At 26.5% G+C, this 22351-nt stretch overlaps 1 protein-coding gene across 1 annotated transcript in view; it reads left to right on the forward strand.

Annotated features, from left to right (window-relative positions):
- The window catches only part of LOC107457473 (protein couch potato-like), a 230925-nt gene that overhangs the window by 180025 nt on the left and 28549 nt on the right, over positions 1-22351 (forward strand). Inside the window, exons 2-4 of the mRNA XM_071187649.2 lie at positions 12732-12809; positions 13712-13765; positions 17839-17901. Of these exons, the coding sequence (XP_071043750.2) occupies positions 12732-12809; positions 13712-13765; positions 17839-17901 (195 nt within the window). The remainder of the gene's footprint in view (positions 1-12731; positions 12810-13711; positions 13766-17838; positions 17902-22351) is intronic.

Raw genomic sequence — 22351 nt, forward strand, 5'->3', positions numbered from 1 at the left:
TTTCTAGCATAACTAGAAAGTGAATCTATTTTTCGTCTATCTCTGATCGACAGATGTAAAGGGAATTCTTCTGGTGAGATCGCAATTTCACTGGTATTAACTTGCATTGAAAACCTGTGCCCATTCAAGGAGCACCACATAAAAAGTACTTTGTTTAAACAAGAAATGATGGGAAAAGAATAGCTCTGTGACAAAGGGAAAAATTCCTGAAAACAGATAAATTTTTGATTTGCTTCTTCTTTTCTTTCGGATTTGATTTCTGCCCTTTCCCCCAACATCTTTCTTTTGAAAAAAGTACCGAACTTCAAGGGATTTAATATTTTCCGACCCCAAGGGGGAAATGGCACTAGTATGCGAAAATCAGTCGCGTTGTCATTGGTCACGAGTACAAATATCTTTGAAGGGAAGATTGGAGAAGAGAAAAAGGGATCACAGCGAGTAAATATCCAAAGGAAATCCCGATTTTGTACATCTGCTTCCTGTCTTCTTGATTTTCCTGAAATGATCGGCTTTGTCTCACGGATCAGACAGTTCTGAATTTGACAATCTGAAAAAAATACATATGACTTTGACCTGAGAGAGTTAGAGCAACAAGTATTAATCGATTGTATGACGATTTGCTAGATTTAAAAGTAAATTCATACACAATAAAAGTGGAGGAAATACAGAAATTTCAAACAAAATCTGTGTTTTTTATTACTTAAAAATAAAGCACTTAATTGTTTTTCAAATTGTAAAAAATAGGTTTTTTCTTAATCGGAAAACGAAATAAGAATAAGCATCGTTTTTCTATAGTTGAAACCTTAAGTGATGTTCAAACTTAGCCATTTTATTTTTCACCATAGTAGTTTTTTCGTGGGTTTTTTTTTTTACGACTTGAAAAAAAAAATTTTATCTCAACAACTATTAAAATTAACTTCATGAGATTAAAATAAAACGAATATATTAGTTACTTTAATTTATCTCTAGGATATTTGTAAAATTATTTTGAACTCTGTATATTTCTAAATATTAAAAAGAAAAACATACGCAATTATAATTTTAGCAACCGTTTTAATTTTTTAAGCAGTATTAAAATCAAAAAAGAAATAAATTACGTAAGTTTCTCTATGAAACTCCAAAACAATGAAAAATTATTTAAAAGCTGAAATATGATATTTTCATTTGCATCACAAATCGAAAACACCTATTTCTCTAAAACAAATTCTAAGTTTTTTAAACTGATTTGTATTAATTTAAAATACAATTAGGTAACATATAATAATATAAAATATATCTGTGTACGATTGCCTAAATATATACTTAATATTATAAATATAATACCACGAATTCAAAACAATTAAAGAATTTTTTTAAATAATTTTTACTGTACCCCTAAATAAAAATTACTTTGAGAAAATTGTTATTCAGTGTGAAATAAACTTGCACTCTCGTGATAAAGTTGTACAATGAAATATAACTAACCTGCACGTACATAAAATATTCTGTTTTAATTACCGCAATGTATGGTAATGACATTTCTGATGAAAATACTAAATAATAACGGTATTTAAAACACTCATTTTGTAAAATTTATGAATATCTAATAATGGTTTTCTAGAAACTGTATTCAAATTTATATTTTTCCTTACCACACATTTTGAAAAAAATTAGAAAACTGAAAAGTAAACTTAACCGAATATAAATGGTTTTTATGCCATTATCTAAGGTATCATGATAAAAGTACCTTATTTTATCACATATTATAAAACGATATTTTACTGTTAATATTCAAAACATTTTAACAAAGAGCATGAAAATTATCATTGATAATTTTCATGAAAATTATCAATTCTTTGGTGTCCCCGTGGTGGTAGAATCAAGGTATATTTTACCACATTCTGGTTGCTTTTACCATACTTTTTTCTTTGTTTAATTAACAGAATCTATAAGAAAATATTAAAAGTTATGGAATGAAATATGCTTAAATACGAATTACTTTACAGTAAATCTAAATATAAAAGTGAATTTCTTAAAAAAGTAACCTAATATTTTCATTAACTGATTAATGTTACATAGTTTAAGCATTTAATAGTCTGACATCTTTATAATAATTGCATGAGAATACCGAATGAGTTTTTGGTATTTCATTCATATAGTTATAATACATAATTTGAAAAAGTACACTGAACCATGCATCGAACATTTGAATACTATGAATACTGAATGCATACAGTTACGAAAGTTCATTTTATCATCACGTATTAAGCTTAACTATTAATATGTCTTTACTAAAATTTAGCAAAATAAATATCTATTTACATACATATTAACAAAAATTATCCATAATATGAGAATAAATTGTTCTAACAATCCTTTTACATTAATTTATCCAGGGTCATTTTATTAAAAAGTTTGAAATATTTTGCATGTGTCATTAAAATTAATCGAGATATATTGAAAATCAATTATATTTGTATTGCTATAACCATTTTTTTCTAATATTTGTTTAGTAGTAATAAATTCTTTACTATTTTCATTCGATTCTTTACATTTAGTTTCTTATTTAAGAAAAGATTTATCGACATTGGAAACCAAAATACCTTTATAAATGAATTGGTATCAGATTAAATTGTGACACTATATAGTAGCGCGACATACCTATAAAGAAACAGAATATAAATTCAACTAATAGAGTAGTCAATAAATACCCATAGGGAAAATATGCAATTACTATACTTTACTTGAGTACTTCTTATACAACTTACACCTCACATAACATGTGTACTTTTCTTTCACTTTCATTCTTTGCATCTGATACTATTTGAATAAACTATCATGACTAGGTAATATTTTTTGAGTTTAAATTTGTATCCAAGCCATAAAATCTATATTCAATCCATTATTTATATAACTTTAAATCCACCCCTCCAAACTTGACCTATCTCATATGATATGATAAAAAGACAGTATGATAAATAGACGAGAACATTTAAATGTTTATTTAACACAAAAGTCCTTTACACTGAATATTAAAATTTGCATTGCTATATCTAGTAATTTTCAAATAACCCATTAAATTTAAAGAGAAAAAAAACAGTTTTTTAATAGAACCGATAACCGATCGAAAACCCCGATTTGCGACAAGATTGAAATATTTTAAAAACTCCGATTTAAAATATTTCATATTTTACCAAAATACAGTGTTTCTAAGATCACATTATTCAAACATTTTTTTCTCCAAACTAAAAGTAATTATGATATACTTTGTTTATCGGAATTTGGCAATTGGTAGAGTGTGGGTCGAGAAGTCAAGATTTTTTCTGCACATGCAAGCACGTATAATACGCAAAACAAAGAGTAAAAAAAACGATTCTCCTCGAATAACTTTTAATCTAACGATCGGATTTTTAGACGTCAATTTTTTTTTGTTAATAGGGTTGACCTCAAATATGCTAATTAGTTAGTGCATGCGATAACTTAAAGTTCAAAATAAGACCCACAAACTTACTTTCCCTGAATAAACATATGGTTGGAGTTTTGGATTACTGTTGATTTGGGCGGTTTGGATTTCTAATTCCCAAACTACAGAGAGCTGCCGCCTGTAGTAGTCCCAATGTAGTCTCAATACTTAGGTCAAGAAAGCGGTTGAAAGTTTGGATCTCTTAATTTTTAATGCGAAATGAAAAATATTTGCTCACAAATATTAAAATCATTGATTTAAAGATAATTCCATGCAAGAAAAAAAAATAGTTTTTCATAATAATTTTTCATTTTTTGCTATTTCATTTAATAATTGTCGAATACAATTTTTTATTGCACGGTATACAAGTTTTTACGTCATTTTAAAGAATGCAATTTTATATAGCAAAGTGCTAAATCTGCACGAAATCGGTGAAATAGTTTTTGAATATTAAACTAAACTAAACACGGTGACGCGACAGTCCCATACAGGGCCAAGGCCTACTGTGCCCATCTCAGTTTTCCTGACCTTGGGCTCTGGGGGTGCAGGAGCAGATATTCCAGTTAGGTGATCAGCCGAACGCAGAGTCCCTAGTGTTTAGTTCCCAAACAGCTTGGTACTCATTTATTGACCCACTGAAGGGATAATAGGCTGAGTCAACCTTTCCCGGCCCGAGGATCGAACCCAGGACCTGTGGCACGGGAGCACGAAGCGCTACCACTCAGCCACCGGGCGTTTTTGAATATATGTAATCGAATTTTAAATATATGACATTTTTAAAATTCGAAAAAGCAGGTTAAATTAGTAGTTCATCAAATAACTTCATAGCTCTTGTAAATAATAATTCAAAACAATTTGAATGGGAAAGTTACCACAGAAAAGGAATATTATTATCCTTTTAGTGCGCATTTTAGGCAACTGTTGTAAGTAGTTTGGATATATCTCAAAGAATGTCAACTTTTAGCTTTTGCCTGAATGTTAAGCGACATTCAAACTAAACAAATTTTTCCTCCATATCCTTTGTAAAAACTATTCTTACAACAGCATATTGTGGAATAGGGAGATCATGAAACAGTTATCATTGTACTCAATGCCACCGTAACTACTGAAACATGCTGTTAACCATCGATCTGAAATTTCATGGGCTTTAGGCCGTGACTGAGGATTGAATCCCAGTTATTCACAATAACATTTAGTGAAACTAACCACTGAGCCCTGATCACTCAGATTTTAAAATACCCTTCTTTTTCAACTGCAGAAAAAAGTCAATGTTGCTAAAAATTGTGCTTTTAATTAAAAACAATAACAACTGCATTTTAGTATCGTTAATTACTTGACAAATCCACCAACACAAGTCGAATAAGGCAAGAAAAATAAACTTAAAAAGGTTAAATTTTGAAGGGATTTTATCACTTTTCACGTGTCTTGTTAGAGTCTTTAAAATCTTTCATTTAACCTTAGTGTTTTTACACGAATTTTGAGATAAAAACATTGAAAGAATCATTAAATAGGGGGGAAAGTTCCATTTTCTTTAACCTCTGATCAAATCACGCAATACACTCTTTAAGAAAAGCCCATTTATCTATTGATCATATTCTTTTTCATCTATCTTTATTTATCTAACTGAAATAAAACACTAAATGCTATAACTAACACTGCAATAATGCAATTTTACAAACACTGTAAAGCATATTTGATACTATTAATTTCAAATGCATTAGAGTTTTATAAAATCATTGTATTCTTCTTCTTTATGCTTAAGGAAGCATAGATGGTATATCTTCAAACACTGAGGAAAATATTATTTAACATATATAGGTAAATGAAATGAGTATGTATCTGCGGAATAACTATAGGGTTCTCATAGGGAAATGGTAGAAAAATTCACGTACCAGTAAAATTTCTTATAAATAACTATTCTTATAAATAAACAGTGGGTACAACATTGTGAATTGTGATTTAAAATGTTTACTGAAAGCTATTCTTCTTATAACAGAAAATAGTTTCCACAAATAGTTTTAAAAATAGCTTTAAAAACTTTTAATATTTTTGATAATTTTTAAAACATTCATGTTTGAAGCGTTGGCCAACTTAAGACTTTAAATGGTTTTAGTTGAATAAAATTGTGTCATTCGTACATATTTATAAATTTGCATGAATAACAAGTCCGCTAAATATTTTAAAGCAAAAAAATTTTTAATTATAAGAGGTTTGAATATTTTCAATGACACACTGCAATTTATGGAGGTCACAATTGTGTTGAAGCCCTTCTCCAAATCAAATACAAATTGATACAGAATTGATGACATAATCATTCACTGTTAGACTTATTTCCTTCTGAAACTGTGGTAAAATAAACGGCAGCAGTCTGTCCATCCAATTAAAAGGAAAGTTTACGGTAAAAAGCAAGAATACAAAACTATACGGTTTTTTATCATTTACAACTAACTTAAATTCAAAACTTAAAAAAATTTAACTGGACATTGGAGATAGATTAGCAGCTCATCTATGCGTGAATGAGAGAATCGTATTCCAATAGTCCAGGATCACCAATTGGAGAATGTTCTTCTTGTGTTGAAAGAAATGGGAGAAATACTGTGATGGTCAAAGCTGAAACTCAAACCCCATTCTATCGGTCATGAGATAGACAGTTTAACCCTCTCGACTATAACATGTACCAATCTACACGACACTTCATTAGGTGGGTCAAGTGGTCTCATTAGGTGGGTCTAGTTGGTGTGATAAAATTCTGGTTGTTTAAGCATTACAGGTGAAAATTGTTAATAAACGGTATTTCTCGCATTTAACTGTTTCAATACCATGCTACTTATGATTATTTGATTGTTATGTTTGAATATGGTAAAATAATAATTAAATAAATTGCTATTTAACCATTTTTCTGAGAAATTTCTAACAGTGCTCCCTTTCCTTATGCAAGTCCTAAATTATCTTTATAAAACGTGTTTTTTACTCATAAATTGATATGAGTTTTGTATTAATCTAAGTAAATAAATAAAACAAATTTTTATCTTCGAGGTTTTAATTATGATTCTATCGAAAATAAATGAGCGTTTATAAGTTATGAAAACTTATATTAAAACTAATGATGAAGAATTTAAATAGTTAGCTTATACTTTATGTAATAGTTCTTTCTTCATTCTCTGAAACATTCAAGGATTCTTAAAGCCTCGTTGTTTCTCGTTTGAGGATCAGTAAATTATTATCACATTTAGTTTTTGTTCTAAATTTTAAATTTATATATTATCAATTTATATATTAAATATTTCAAATTCCTATATTATATGAATTTGTACATTGATTTAATAATATTGTCTTCTTGACAATTTTTTTAATATAATAAATTTTGTTTAATAATTTTATTTGTTTATACATAATACATATTTAAAGAAAAGTTTAAAGATTGTGTGTACATTTCCGTGAAAAGATAACAAATCTTGTGTAGAAAAATAGGGCATATATCCACGAATTCAAAACGTAACGCAACATTATTTTTACATAACATGTTTTTTTTTTCTTACGAGTACCATTTTAGCTATACTTTCATCATTATTTTAGGAATTTAAGGCTACCACATTAAAGTGCTTTAAATCTTTGAATTTTTTATAGGCGTCATATATTTAATATATATTTTTTTAATAATTTTAATACGATATATATATAAATTTTCATATATTTTTGTTTAAACAAAACTTTTCCCTAATTGAAACTGACTGTTCAAATACTTCACTGCTCAAACTAAATATACTGATATTATAATTTTACAAGTTTTTCTGTTACATTAAGCTTTCCTATTTCAGAACCTTTCAATGAATAATGAAAAAAACGTCTGAAATTTGTGTAACAATATTCTAAAGTAGCAAAGTATAAACCCATGTTAGCTATTCAAATTGCAATGATTACGTAATATAGAACTTTTTTTCCCTTATAAGTAACGTTTTCGCAATACTTTCACCATTCATTTTCAAATTTCCAAGGCTAACGGAGACTCAGATCAAGAAGACAAATATTTATATCAGATAGCTCATCATTTCAAGCTTTTGTGTTCCCAACTTGCTCTATGAATTGGAGACTGATGAACTGTAGCTATTGAAAGATACCCTGCGGAAATCTGTTCGCCTGTCCAGGAAATGAAGTTTGTAACCAATGCCGGTAGTGGCATCTATCGAATATAAAAGTAAACAACCGATGATCTATCATTGTCATTACTTTATGATAGCTGGCCTCCATTTTTCATACAGATATAAATCCAAGATCTAAAAAAAAAAAAAAAATAGTACAATAATAATTTTTACGAGACTGTGTTATTTAAGTATTTCCTTAAAGTTTAAAATATTTTGAGTTCCACACTCGAAATAATGTTAACTTAAAAAATCACAGTTTAATTTTTAAAAAAATTGTATTCTATGTGATATTTGTTTTTCCTTTACTTCACAGTTTATTTTTCAATTTATGATCTATCATTATCATCACTTCATGATAGCTGGCCTTCATTTTTCATATAGATATAAATTCAAGATCTAAGAAAATAGTAGAATAATAATTTTTACGTGATTGTGTTACTTAAATATTTTCTTAAAGTTTAGAATATTTTGAGTTCCACCCTCAAAAAAGTGTTAACTTAAAAAATCACGTTTTAATTTTTAAAAATTCTATTCTATGTGATCTTTGTATTTCCATTACTTCATAGTTTATTTTTTAAATTTATTGTTGCAATTAAAATTATTTGTATTAATTTTTGCGACAAAATATATGAAAACAAAGCTTAAAAATGCTATTTTAAATATAAAATAAAAACCCTGACTAAATAAAAATTATTATTTATAAAAAAAATTTCACTTTTTTAGTTTACCTTGTTATAAATTTCGGAGAATACTATATTGTTATATCGTCCAAGTTTGCAACCACATTACAGTGCAAATTATTTTTTTAATTCGATATCACGATATTTTCGGAAACAATTTATAGTTTATAAGGATTGCAACAAATTTAAATGAACATATTGCAATGATGAACTGATTTTTATGATATTGCTTGGTTTTAAATATTTTCTTAATATTCCATTTTCAAAATCAAACGTATACATGCCTGAAAAAAGAGAAAAAGAGAATTATATTTAAAAAAAAAATAATATATATATATATGCTTGACTGTTCTATTAATATAACTTTGAAACATTTCATAAATTAAATATATTTACAGCCATTATTTTATGAATTATTAACCAATATTTAGTTTTAAGAATGCATAAAAATAATAATTTGTGATTGTAAATTTAGTTCTTTTTCCAATAATTTCTTTTTACTATTATTTACAAAAAATATTTTTTTATTAAAGTTATGAGTATGATTTTATATTTACCTATACTATTAACGTAAGTATTACTTATGCTTTTAATTAAAGTTTTATGTTAATAAGTAAGCTTCTTTTCCTTTAAGAGCAATGATATTTTCTTTTGTTAAATTTTAATATTGTGGTCTTATTGTGTTACTACACACGTTATTTTGTGGCGTTTTGTTTACATTTTGCTTATGGCTGGTACAACTAATGGATAAAAATAGCATGTGTTACCATTATAAGCACCGTAAACAATAGACTGCATGTATTTTTATTTTCAACCAAAAATAAACCTACTAAATTTCATATATGCCCCTGAGATTTAACTAATATAAATTATTTAGCTATTATAATTAAATAAATAAGGCCTTGATTTGATCCTCTTGGCAACTGTGGTTTTTCCTGTTCTGCTCTTAATTTGTTTTCTCTCTCGACTACTGTGTCTCTTTTAGTTTTGTTTCTCAACTTTGCTTTTCCATTTTCCGTTGGCACCTTTTTTTTTATATTTCAAATCACTTGTGATTCTTGAAAATTGGCGTCTGTTTTTGAAATACGTCGATTGTTATCTATTCATATATTTTTAAAGAGAATGAAATTTATGATATATATATATATATATATATATATATATATATATATATATATATATATATATATATATATATATATATATATATATATATATATATACTAAACTTTCTACATTTCAAAGTCATGGATCAAAATATTTTCTGCATCTTTGCACTGGTACTCCAAACAGCATCTAAGATCAAAAATTTTATTATTTTCTATTATAATACTCTAAGTACATAAAATTTATTAAAATTTGTAGAACTTATTATTTTTTTAATTTGTTGAATTGTGGAACCAATACAATAGTACAAAAATACACTTATGATGTACAATACAAATACAAAAATACACTCGTTTGTGTCTGCAGAATCTCGTACATAGCGAACTCAGTAAATTTAATTCATTTGATTTAGCATTTCAAAATAAAACAAGTGGTATTTCAACTCCCTACAAGCCTAATTTTGTCTTACTCTGAACAAAAATAGTCGGGCAACAGTCCACGTTTCTCTTACAACTTAATTCTAATTTCTTACAACACGGGATTAATTATATTTTTAAGTAGACATACTTAACGATGAAGACACTTAGCATATCAACTTTCTTCTAATATTCGTCACGAATTATAAAACTTATTTTGCAAACCGTAACTTTGTTTTGGACAATATTTAATCTTAAAAAGCAGTTTGTTGTTTCAAGTAGTGAATTTTTTATGAAGTTGATCCTTAGGGAAAAGAAAAGAAGAATTTTAAACATGTATTTTTTCTAAAAATGTCCTGTAAAAATAGGTAAACTCATAAATATGAGTGTTCAGTGCATAGAAAAAATGAATACACATTTTTTGGATATTTATTTAAAATGTAATATATTTTCGATAAATTCAACAATATTGAGCAAGGTTTCTTATTATTCCATGCAAATTACAAGCATCTGGGGTAGTTTAGAAAAGAAAAGTGAAAATTATTTATAGGTTAATTAAGGAACAAAACTCCGATAAAAATAAAATTTGAATTTTGTTTTGAAATTATCTCAGTTATGAAATTATCAGCTTATTTGTCAATAATTTTGTTTCATTAGCAAAACAATTTTCAAATAATTCATTCCGCTAGCAGATCTTAATAATAATTACTCATATTTTGATAACATTTTATTTTCTTATTTAAATTCTTATATGTACTTAGTGTATACATTTTTATGGTTTTATTTTTGATAATACCATTCAAAACCTATCTCAATGATTACGAAAATAATTATCTAAATATAATAATCTAAAATATTTACTTTAGTTGAATCCAAATTTAAATTATATCGATGATATTTTGAAGCTACAGTCTATTTTAATTTTTATATCATCAATTTTTATATCATCATTTTTAATTCAATACGTGTGTTGTTTTAACATTAAATTGCTGTGTTAATAAATCGTTAAATGAGTGGAGAAAATTGTGTCTTTTATGTTAAATATATGAATAGCAGACCTTTTGCAAAAGAAAGAAGAAAAAAAAAGCATATTTTTAGGCTTTTGAATATCAATTTCTTGCATTCGGAAAATGCTTTAAATTCACGTTTTCAACAGACTAAGTAAAGCTTTCGTCGCTTATTTATTTAGTGAATTATATATTCAAGTTCTTTGTTTATAAATCTGGTCCCGTATTTATTTAGCTGCGATTTATTGATTTTACAGCCTCAACAATTGAAAGCTATTATTTTTTATGTATAACAGCATAAGAAGATTAGCTTTTCAAAGATGAACTAATTTTAATTTTCAAAGTTTAAATATAAAACTGTTCTAATGGTAAATGCTATTTAAATACAAACATTTTGCCATAGAAATTACTTTTGCAGATTCAATTACAGCAAGATAGAGTACTCTGTAAAAAATTTGAAGTAATATCATTAAAAATTTTGGTGTTAAAACAGCCTTAAGATTTTAAGAACATGCCCTTTCTTTGAGTTATCACCAATTCAAGCATTCCTTTACACTTTAAATGGTCTAAATATGCTTCCTTTTTTGTGTTCAACTTCAATTCTGAAATATGATCACACGCTCAAACTTAATGCTCACACCCGAATTTTACACCGTTTGCGAGTTATTTTCATTTGTAGAAACACTAATTTCGGTCTGAGTTCGGAAAATGTCCTTTTCTTCTGAAATGATATGACTTTATGACCGGTTTCCAGACATCCTACAGCCTCTGTATTTTATTACAGACAGTTCTGATGTCTCTCCAGAAGACCAGACATTATGCCTAGACTCTAGACAACTAACATTACTCTAGTTTCTAGAGCACTATCGATGACTATAGTTTCAAGGTTTAACTTTTTCGAGTAGGGAAGTGGGATAAGCATTCAAGACAGATTTTTACTCTTATCACCAAAAGTAATTTAAAAAATCCTCTACTTAGAAATGCTCGTTTTCTTGTTTCCATAACTACAGATGTCTTTGGATTCAGTGACCGGAGGATTTCTTTAGTTAGATAAGTAGTGGGTTAGATTTTGAAGTCTTATGACAGGATGCTCATTTTTAATGGGGGTAATGTTTATGGTTGTATGGATATCCCAGGACTGATGTTGAACACAAAATATATTTACATTATTTAAAATGCAAATAAATGCTTGAATTGCTATTGCTTGTTCACACAATCTATGTAAGATATAGTGATCGCTTCATAGTTACATTACACGAGGTTCAAATACCAGCGATCGCTGTACAGCTCAGTTGTACAACCCAGTACGTATTATTTTTTTTATCTGCATAGGGTTTTCATGACTTTCTTTCATTGTTCTTTAAAATTTACTTTTTCCTTACACCAAAAGAAATTAAAACAAACATTCATGGTGTTTCTCAATACAAAAAATAATTGTTTATGTTTTGACCACAGCAATTTTGGTGTGAAGTACTTGCCACTATTCTCGATGTTGAGTTACACTTAATTTTTTAAACATAGTAGGAATCTTGCAAATTCCCTTATTTATATATTAAACATTTACAAATTCTTTTATCTTTTATTTATTTATATGTTTAATTTATTTGGAAATAGTAGATATATGCATAACTTAATTTTTATGTAATAACTTATGATTGTTTGCAATCAAATAAAATGCTTTTGAACACGCAAACGGGCTGATAGCAACAATATCTCTCAAGTAAAAGAAATGATTCTAACTTGGTGCAAAATTATTAAAATGATTGTGATTATACTAAATACTTTCAGATTTGTATCAGATGAACTTTCATTAATACTAAAGCACTCAATACTCATAAAATAAAGCAATTGCAGTGATTTAGCTGAAATATTCAACTTAGTTCAAAATTGAGATATTATTTAATTTAAATGCTAATTTAATTTTGTTTATTTTACAGGTGAGAACGTTATTTGTTAGCGGCCTTCCGATGGATGCCAAACCAAGAGAGCTGTATCTTTTATTCCGAGCGTATAAGGTATTTTAATATAATTTTTCATGTATTTTTTGAATTGTTAATTAACTATATTTAATTTATTTTGAACTATATTTAATTAAAATTATTGTATGACCATACATTTATCCAGATATTACTCACAATTCAGTTTCATCAAACAATAATAATTTACATTAAAATTATGAATTAATAATATTTTTTAGAAAAATTTATTTTAAATATCTATTTACTATCTATCATTATTATCTAACATTTATTTTAATATATGTTTAACACTATTAAATACGCATTAAATAGTTTCTTCAAAAATTTAATTTAATTGAAATTATTGCATGGCCATACAATTATTCACATATTACTCACAATTCAGTTTTATCAAAAAATAATAATTTAAGTTAAAATAATGAGTCAATATTATCTTTTAAAAAATTTGTTTTAAATATCTATTTACTATCTATCATTACTATCTTTTTATTATCTATCTATAATTTATTTTAATATCCACTTTAAAAACTATTAAATACGCATTAAATAGTTTTTGAGACATTGCTTTAACTTCTATTTGTCTTTCTTGAGTTCTTGGAGCGAAACTGACCCAGCTATATGGTGCCCACGATAAAGTGATTATTAGAAAAGTTAGAAATATAAGGCATAAAACTGATTTTTTTTTTTAAAAAATGACAAAATATTTCTTTACTATTGATTAAATTCGTTTCCTCGAAGAAGTGATGGTAGATATTTCGTTACTTGATAAAACGTTCCTTTGGACTATATACCAGGAAGCAGTTTAGTGAAAAACGAAGAAAGTTTCGAAAAATTTGAGTACCTATATTTACAGTGTATAATTTTAGAATAAATAACTTTTAGAAAATAAAAATAGTTAGTATCTTTTGGCATTTTAATACATGTGCATTATTTTTCAGGGTTATGAAGGATCATTATTAAAGGTGACAAGTAAAAATGGAAAGACTTCCTCTGTAAGTTTTTTTTTATAATAATATATAAAAAAATTACATTGAAACTTTAAATTACAGTGACTCTTGGAGCCATACGTTTAAAATATGAGCTACCTGTCAGGTGTCAGTAATAAAATAAAAATTAATTTTAAACACAATCCTAGCCATATATGGCAGTACTTTTACTTTCGTTACTTGTACCGCCGGTACAAGTAAAAAGCACGTACTTTTACTTGTACTTCACTACTTTTTAAATTTAGTACTTTTACTTGTACTTTCGTTACCTTTTTACGGAAAAAGTACAAGTATTTGTAACGGAAATGTCGAATGAAATTGTTACTTTTTTCTAAAACTCGGTAAGCTTTTAAAAAAAAAAAATGCTTTCGAAATGCAATTATTTTGCAAAATGAATAAAAATATTAATTAGCAAGTTATTTTCATTCATTTTCGAGTTTTATGCATTTGTTTAATAAATTTTAAATAAAAAATGTTGGATTTTGTTATTACGTTTTTCAATTTTCTTTTTGAACTCACTAATAATACATTTTTGTCTTAATACATTTTTTACTAAATACATTTTTACCTAGTACATTTTTTACTAAAATTATGTTTATACCCGACCTTGTCAAACAACGCCCAGTCAAATCTCTAAGAACTTCAGAACTATTTGTGCTATTGAAAACTGTTATAATTACTATTTTAACTCTTGAAAACTCTAAGGTATTAATTTAGCCGCTGATACTAAAATTCATTTACAAATTTTAATTATTCCGTTAGGCAGAAATGTTTGGAAAATGACTTTCTCGCATGACTTCCGCATTAGCCATTGTTACAAATAAAACTGTAGACTGTTCTGTTTCAATTTATACTGCCTATTCAATTATTTTTTACTAGCTCAAAGATCACAAAGCTATCTGAAACCCCGTGTTTGCTTTGTTTATGTTTGTGCTTTTAAAACACGTTTCTATAGAGTAAAACAATTTTAAATCAATGGTAATTTAAATAAATAAAAATAATAAACTAAAATTTAAAATCAATTGATAAAATTTCTTTTTCGTGCAAAGTCGTAAAAAGTTTGATATTAAAATTATATTTGATTTTAGAATTATATTATACGATTATATTATAAAATTATATTATAATATTCTTCCGAATTTAAGAATAAATTAATGTCCATAACTTTCAAAATTAAAAATAATTAAATAAATAACAACAATTTTGCAAAAACATTAAAGAACAAAAGAATATTATTCAATAGAATTTTAGGTTATTTTGAATTTTCGATTTCCTAGAAATGTACTTTTAAATCGTAACTTTTTTTGTTTAGTACTTGTACTTTTACTTGTACTTTTTACTCGTTACTTTTTAAAATACGAGCTTTTTACTTTTTACTCGCTACTTTTTCTAAAAATACTTGTACTTTTACTCGTTACTTTTTGAAAGTAACGTTGCCATATATAATCCTAGAACATTTTTTTCTACTTCATGCTAATAGTACTACTGTTTGTATTATAGTACAATTTTTTCAAGAATATTTACACGGGGGAAATAATTATGGCAAAACTACCATACTGTATGGTAATGACATTTTTGGTAAAAACATGATTACTGGAAAACTAAAACATACAGTATTTAATTCATTTGGTAATTAATTTTCGTATATATGGTAACGGTTTAAAGGAAATTCAAGTGAATAAATGGTTTTTATGCCCTTCTCTAAGCCATCATGATTAAACTATAAAAGTTTTCCGCATTTAAAGAGATTATCACCTATTTATAAGAACCCTATTTTATTGTTGCTCTACTTCGCCAAAATCATAACTAAAGTACTTTGGTAAAAATTACCAAGCTTTTTAGATTTCTTGTAGATACATTTCACAATATTCTGGTAGTTCTGACCATACAATTTACTCAATTTAGAATTTATTTTTGCAAACAATTTTTAAAAAAATGTAACTTAGGTAACTTTGTAAATGACAGATATTAAGTGCTGTCAACATATAATAGGCAATTTTTTTGCAATATTTATAAAGTTTATATTCATATAAATCTTCTTTTAATCAAGTATACCGTAATTCAGTGGTAGTGAACACACTATTTATTTTTAGAGATCTTCCAATTCAAGAGCATTTACTTGGAGAGAAATTAATCGTTATGCAACTTGGGTTCCTTATGTTTAAATATATGTGACTTTTCTAAAATATGTATGTTATTTTAGTTTTTTGAATGGTAAATCCCATAATTCTGGCAAATTTAAACATGTGGTGTCGAAACGGACACGGAAATTAATATTTTGAAGTATTTGCGAATACCAATGCATTAAATTTGTAAAAAGATGTGTGCATAAGAATTCTAATATTTCTAATTTCTAAACATACCTTAAAAAATGAAATTTCTTGCTAGAATTACGTAAATTTACATCCAATATCATAAATTTTTCAACTCATAAGAAACTGTATATTTCACACCCATTTAGTATTTTTGAAACTTCAACTGATCTAAAAAAAGCTTTTATATTACAAAAAAATATAATTATTGATTTATAGCAATTTCTGTTTAGGAATTTTTTTAATGCAAAATTTCATAAAGAATAACTAGTTTATGCTTGTTTTAATATATTAAATATGATTAATATCTTACTTCCAAGTAAACTGAAAAATATATAATATTTACGCAATTTTTTAAGCTTTGTTGTTTTGTAGCAATTGAAAATGATTGTCTGCATTTTTCTGTATGTATCATCTTACTTCTACCTTTACATGTTTTTAAAAGCAATGTTAAATATACCGTAAAGATTGATTAATTTGCTCTAATATGATAAAATAAAGAAAAATAAGCGAAAAACAATTTGTTGAGATGATTAGAATTTTAACAGGGAAATTAATGAATAACTCTCAAAATTGATCATTTCTGAATCTTAGAGTGTATCGAAAATTCGAAGGTACGTTTACCTGGATAAATTATAGAAGAAATGAATATTATAAGAACAATAATTAACTACCTAACCTTTTTAACTACAAAATATGAATTATCGTTATAAAATTTTCCGCTTCATTACTTAAAGTGAGGAAGGAATTTTTCTAGAGAAAAACGCATTACGCATTTAGTGTCCGGTATTAAAAACAACTTCCGGAAGGGGAAAAAAGATATTTATAAAAACGAAAAATACCAAACGCATTAATTTTCTTCTACGACGGAGTCTACCTTTAAGTTGTTACATGTTTTTGCTGTCATCAGTTTCATCAATTTTACCTTACAGTTCTTCCAAATTTTTTAATATCGCTGTAAAATTATGTGCTTATGTATAATTAAGAGATACTTCAACTTTTTTTTTTAAATTTATTACTTAAAAGTTGCTTTTATGAAACTCTGAGTCATCTTAACCATAATGGCGGATATTCTCAAGCTTTAGAAAAGAATTTGAAATATAAACTTGCTATTCAATAAGATTTTGTCTAACAGAGTTACTCTGTCTTCAATTTAATGAGTGTAAAAAAATAGGAGATTTAACATTAAAAAACGTTTAATGCACAAATTGGATACACATAATTCTTCAAAAATGCCAATTAAAAAAATTCTAAGCCTGCACTGAGAAAAAGTATGGTCAAAACTACTAGAATATGGTAAATTTTGCTGAGTTTCTATCTCTATGAGAAACCGAAGAACTAGGTAAATATTACCAAAGTGGTGATTTTGGTGAAATAATATAATATAGTTTTATAATATGCGATAAAATTTGGTAAATATGGTAGCATTTGATAATTTTATCGTGATGCCTAAAAAAAAAACATTTATTCTGTAAAATTTACTTCTTTGTTTTGAAATTTTTCCAAAATGTGAGGTAATAATAATTATAATTTTAAAAATCAGAATTTCCAGTTAACTGTTGCCATATAAGCCAAAATATTACTAAAAAAATTATTTAAATGGCGTTTATTTTTGTTTTATCAACCAGAATTATGAATATTTTGTTACCAGAAATGTCATTGTTATACACTATCGTAATTTTACCAAAATTTTTTCCTCCTGGTAGTTGTAAAAAATTAATTTACATAAATACCTCATAAACATTACAAAATCAATTTTAATTGCAGCCTGTAGGATTTGTTACCTTTACAACTCGAGCGGGAGCAGAAGCAGCTAAATTAGATTTGCAGGTAAGACCAATTAGATTTTCTATGATAGTATGTTTTTTGTACATTCTCGCATTCATATTCATTTAATAAATACTAAAGAATACATTAAAATAAACAAGTAAAATTAATACAAGAGTTTTGAATATTATTATTATTTGAATTATAACAGAAAAAAATTTTATAAAGAAAATTAATTGACTTCCTTTTTCAATTTCCTTTTAATATCAAATGATTTGTGTTTCTTACACCCCTTATTATTTTATTTATAATCATGCTACGCTAATTCAAGAACAAAAGCTACGAAGTAAGTGAGAACTTGTAAGGTTAATCATTGCATTTTTTTTGCTGTATGAAAAGTATTAAATTTTTTTATGTGAGACATTAAATAATTTTCTTTCATCATAATATATTTATGATCTGATGTAACTGCATCAATGGGAGCTAAAAATAAAAATTTAAAAATGATTTGAATTCACATTCACAGGCAACACATATTCATCAAGTGACGCTAAGAGAGCATGGGGGGATACATAATCCTCTAACTGTTACAGTTAAATGAAAAATTGCTCTAAAAGTACCAATTTAAGGGTAGAAATGCGACCGCGGTTACGAAATCCAAAGCTAAAATAACTGAAATCTGAAATAAATTTTCCTTGCGAACGATAAATAGCAAAACTGAATTAAACCAGTTAAAATGAAAAAAAAACGATTCGGTGCAAGTGTAATGCAGCCACACATATGTTAAATGCAAATTCATCCATTCTTTCAACCAATTTTATTTCGGTATCTTAATTATTTTAGCTAATTATTTAAGAAGTAAGATATGATAATTAGATATAATAATTTTTATAAGAAATTGTTGTAAGAAATTTGCAACAATAATGCTTGCTGAAATTAAGAAACCAACCCAAAGCAAAATTCTCCGTTTTACTATTCTAATTGTTATAAAAATATCTCTTGGTATTTGGTAAAATTGTTATAAAAATATCATTGTTATGAAAATTTCTGTTTGTTACAACACAATTTTTTAATCCAAATTAATTAAGTCTTTTTTTTAATTATAAATACATATGTATATTTTCTAAGCTCACATATTAAATCTATCAATGTCAATAATTTTTTTATCTATTTATAATGACGCCCATTTTTTAATCTACAACTTTTAGTCTCTTATATATAGTTTTCAGTCGTTTATAGTTTATTTTCCTATTATTTACACAAATTTGCAAACGTGTAATCAACACAATTCTTCCTGGATATTTTTATTTCTAGAATATGAGGAAATGAATCGTTATTTTCTACTTGAATTGTTATAATCATCGTTTTAATTTCTTACCTATTCGTCAAAAATATGCAGCGAAATTAATAGACAGCATTATAAAAGCATCAAGGAAGCTTTTCTTTAGTATGTCATATCGGAAAAAGACAGTAGCAAAAATAAATTAAATAAGCTTAAATATTGCTGAATCATCTTTCCTTAAATAAAAAGCTGGAACTATTTTAAGATTTATTTGACTGAGAATTTAGCTAAATTGAAGTACATTGAACTTTTCATTTTTTTTTTTCGTAATTTTCGTATTTGTACTTCTATTGAAGCATTTTGTACTTTCCTGATATATCTAACTCCCTCACTACCATAGTGAAAAAATACACGAAGAAAAATATGCAAAGGAAAATTCACCCCAGTACCGTAGCGCCACATTACGTAAACATTCTTAAAATCATATAAAATATGTTAGGAAATCAGTCGTTACGTCACAGAGAAGGATAGAGAAACTATCTAGGCCATGTTTTAACATTATTTTTTTTGTATATGGTGAGGAACATTTTTTACCTTTATGGCTTTGAAACCGTTTACTACTGGCATGGTTAAAAAAACGCGAATTAAAAAGTATACGATTTTATAACCATTTACGACTAGCATAGTTTCTAAACCATAAAAATGAGTTTTAAATAGAATTGGAACTCTGTGGGTGCTGCGTCAATATTGGGTGAACGATAGTTTCGTATTCTTATAGTTCAGGACCACCCATTGAGGGGGTGCAGGAAGCTGGAAAATCTTCATGCACTCACGACTGATTAAATATTGTAATGTCAACGCTGTGATTTAAACTCCTGTTCAGCCGGTCATGAGATTCAGTTATTATCCTTCTCAGCTGCAGTATGTACCTAGCAGAGAATAGAACAAAATGGCTTTATAAGGTTTTTTTTAACCGTATTGGGAAAAACCAAGCAATTAACGTCTTTTTCACACAGTTTGAATATAATTTTTTTTATGATAATTCGACTGTTTTGAATGAATACTGTTAAATAGCAATAAAATAAATTGCCATTTAACTATTTTTGCCGATAAATTTCCAACAATGTATAAAAATTATATTTTATAGCAATATTTACAATCAAAAGTTACTTAGTGTTATTACTGTTAAAGCTGCAGAATGGGAATTTTCAAATGTTTTTGTTAAATTTTAATTTTTGAAAAAACACTTTTGTTGCAAATATATCGGTCAAACTTTTAAAAAGTATATTTAAATAGATCATTTCCCTTTAAGTAAATAGTTATATTTGTTACTTAAAACTTCGAGGAGATGCTACAGCGAAATTAATCATTTAAATATTAATTGACAATATTTTAAGAATCTCATGGTTGCTTTTCTTTAATTTTTCGTATTGGTAAAAGACATAAGAAAAAAAGTTTAGTTTAATTATTACTCAAACATCTTTCATTAAATAACAAGAGAAAAATATTTTACGAATAATTTGAATACGAGTTTAGCTAAAGGAAGATGTTTAGCTTAATGAATTAACATTTTGTACTTTCTTCGTATGTTTAACCTCGTCATTACCATAATGGAGAAAATGTACAGAGAAAAATACTCAAAAGAAAACATAACTCCACACTGATCTAAAACGTCTGCTATTTCCCATATTTTCATCTACAAAGTAATTAACTTAAGAACTTCATTATTCTGAAGCAAACATTTACGTCAATACAACGGAGATTAATTAAGAATAAATTGAACAATTTAGAAAACCATAACACAAAAGCAACGGAGAAAGTATCAAGAATAAGAAAAAAGCTTAATATAAAATTCAAAAATTAAACAAGTCGAGCCTTGTTAAAGTAATGCTGTTAGTTTAATTTATTCTAGAGACTATGTTTCCGCAACGAAAAGGAAGCATTCTTCTGCGCAAACTGAAACGTTAATTTGACAGCTTATGGATAGAAGAGAGGAGTTTGATTGACAATGTCTGAGATATTGTTGATTGCAAAATCTCATTCAAAAAGATTTTTGCTTTAAAATTTATGATGCTATTTATTATTTATAAAGATCAAAATCTTATTCCAGTGATAACAGAGAATAAAAAGCAACAAAATTTTACAAAAATAATGGAGTAAATTCAAACTGTTTTATCTTAGTAGAGATATTCTGCAGCGAATTGACAACTTGTAATTTAAAAGGAATTTTTTTAGTATTAAAAATCTTAATTTGACATTTTATCACATTAAAAAGAACTTAAAAGCTGCATTTGTAAATTTTACTGGCTGCTAAGACTATTAAAAAGTATTAATATTTTAAGAGTTTCAGTTCCGGCAGCTTTAATCACGTTTTGAGTTTTAAAAAAATCTTAAATATGTTTTAGTATAAATTTTTAATTAATAGAATAATTCGTTTCAAAGAAAAATAGCACTAATGGATTAATTAAAATGTAAGGAGAACTTTATTAAAATTTAAAAAAATTTAGAAATTACAGATTTTTTTTAATTTATACTTAAATTGAATCAACTACCAATTTTAAGAAACTGCTCACTTTTGTGAAAATTATTTAATGCTAGCTGATTTTTAAAGCCAATAAAATAGATTTCAAGTTATAATCATATAACTACCACAGTTTTAAGTTAGTTAATCATAAGCAAGACAAATTTATTTCATTATCTGCTTATTACGAAGAAAAAAATATTCCCTCTTCTTGAATAACTTTTTATTTTATGCATGTTTTTTTTTTGATAAATTTTGTGACAAAATTATCATACTTTTTTTAGTTTTAATTATTTTTCCGATTAGTATTATTTATGAAAACCTTTGAAGAATTGTCCATAATCAAACATTTTTCGTCATAGCTGACATGCGATTGAAACTTGACTTACATTGAAGTTATTGCTACTTACAATTTCTATTTGTCCACATCTTGAACAATAATGCTTCTTAGAATTCTTATTTTAAAACAATGAATAATCTTGAAATATTTCTCATGCTTGGATTTTGAAATAAAATAAAACATAATCCAGCTCATAATTTCCTTTTTTTTATAAATATTTTCATTTCAAACCGAATTTTTCACTTCAATGGAAACCCGTATATTAATCTAATGTCAATTTCAATTTATTCTTACTCTCAGGATTTCATTTTTTAAATAAATAGTTTAAGAAAATATGTACTTTCGATTAAAATATATTTTATTTCCTATT

This window comes from Parasteatoda tepidariorum, chromosome 11 (assembly GCF_982258835.1).
Source record: "Parasteatoda tepidariorum strain Cologne lab strain chromosome 11, Ptep-v5.0, whole genome shotgun sequence".
In the NCBI taxonomy this organism is placed as follows: Eukaryota; Metazoa; Arthropoda; class Arachnida; order Araneae; family Theridiidae; genus Parasteatoda; species Parasteatoda tepidariorum.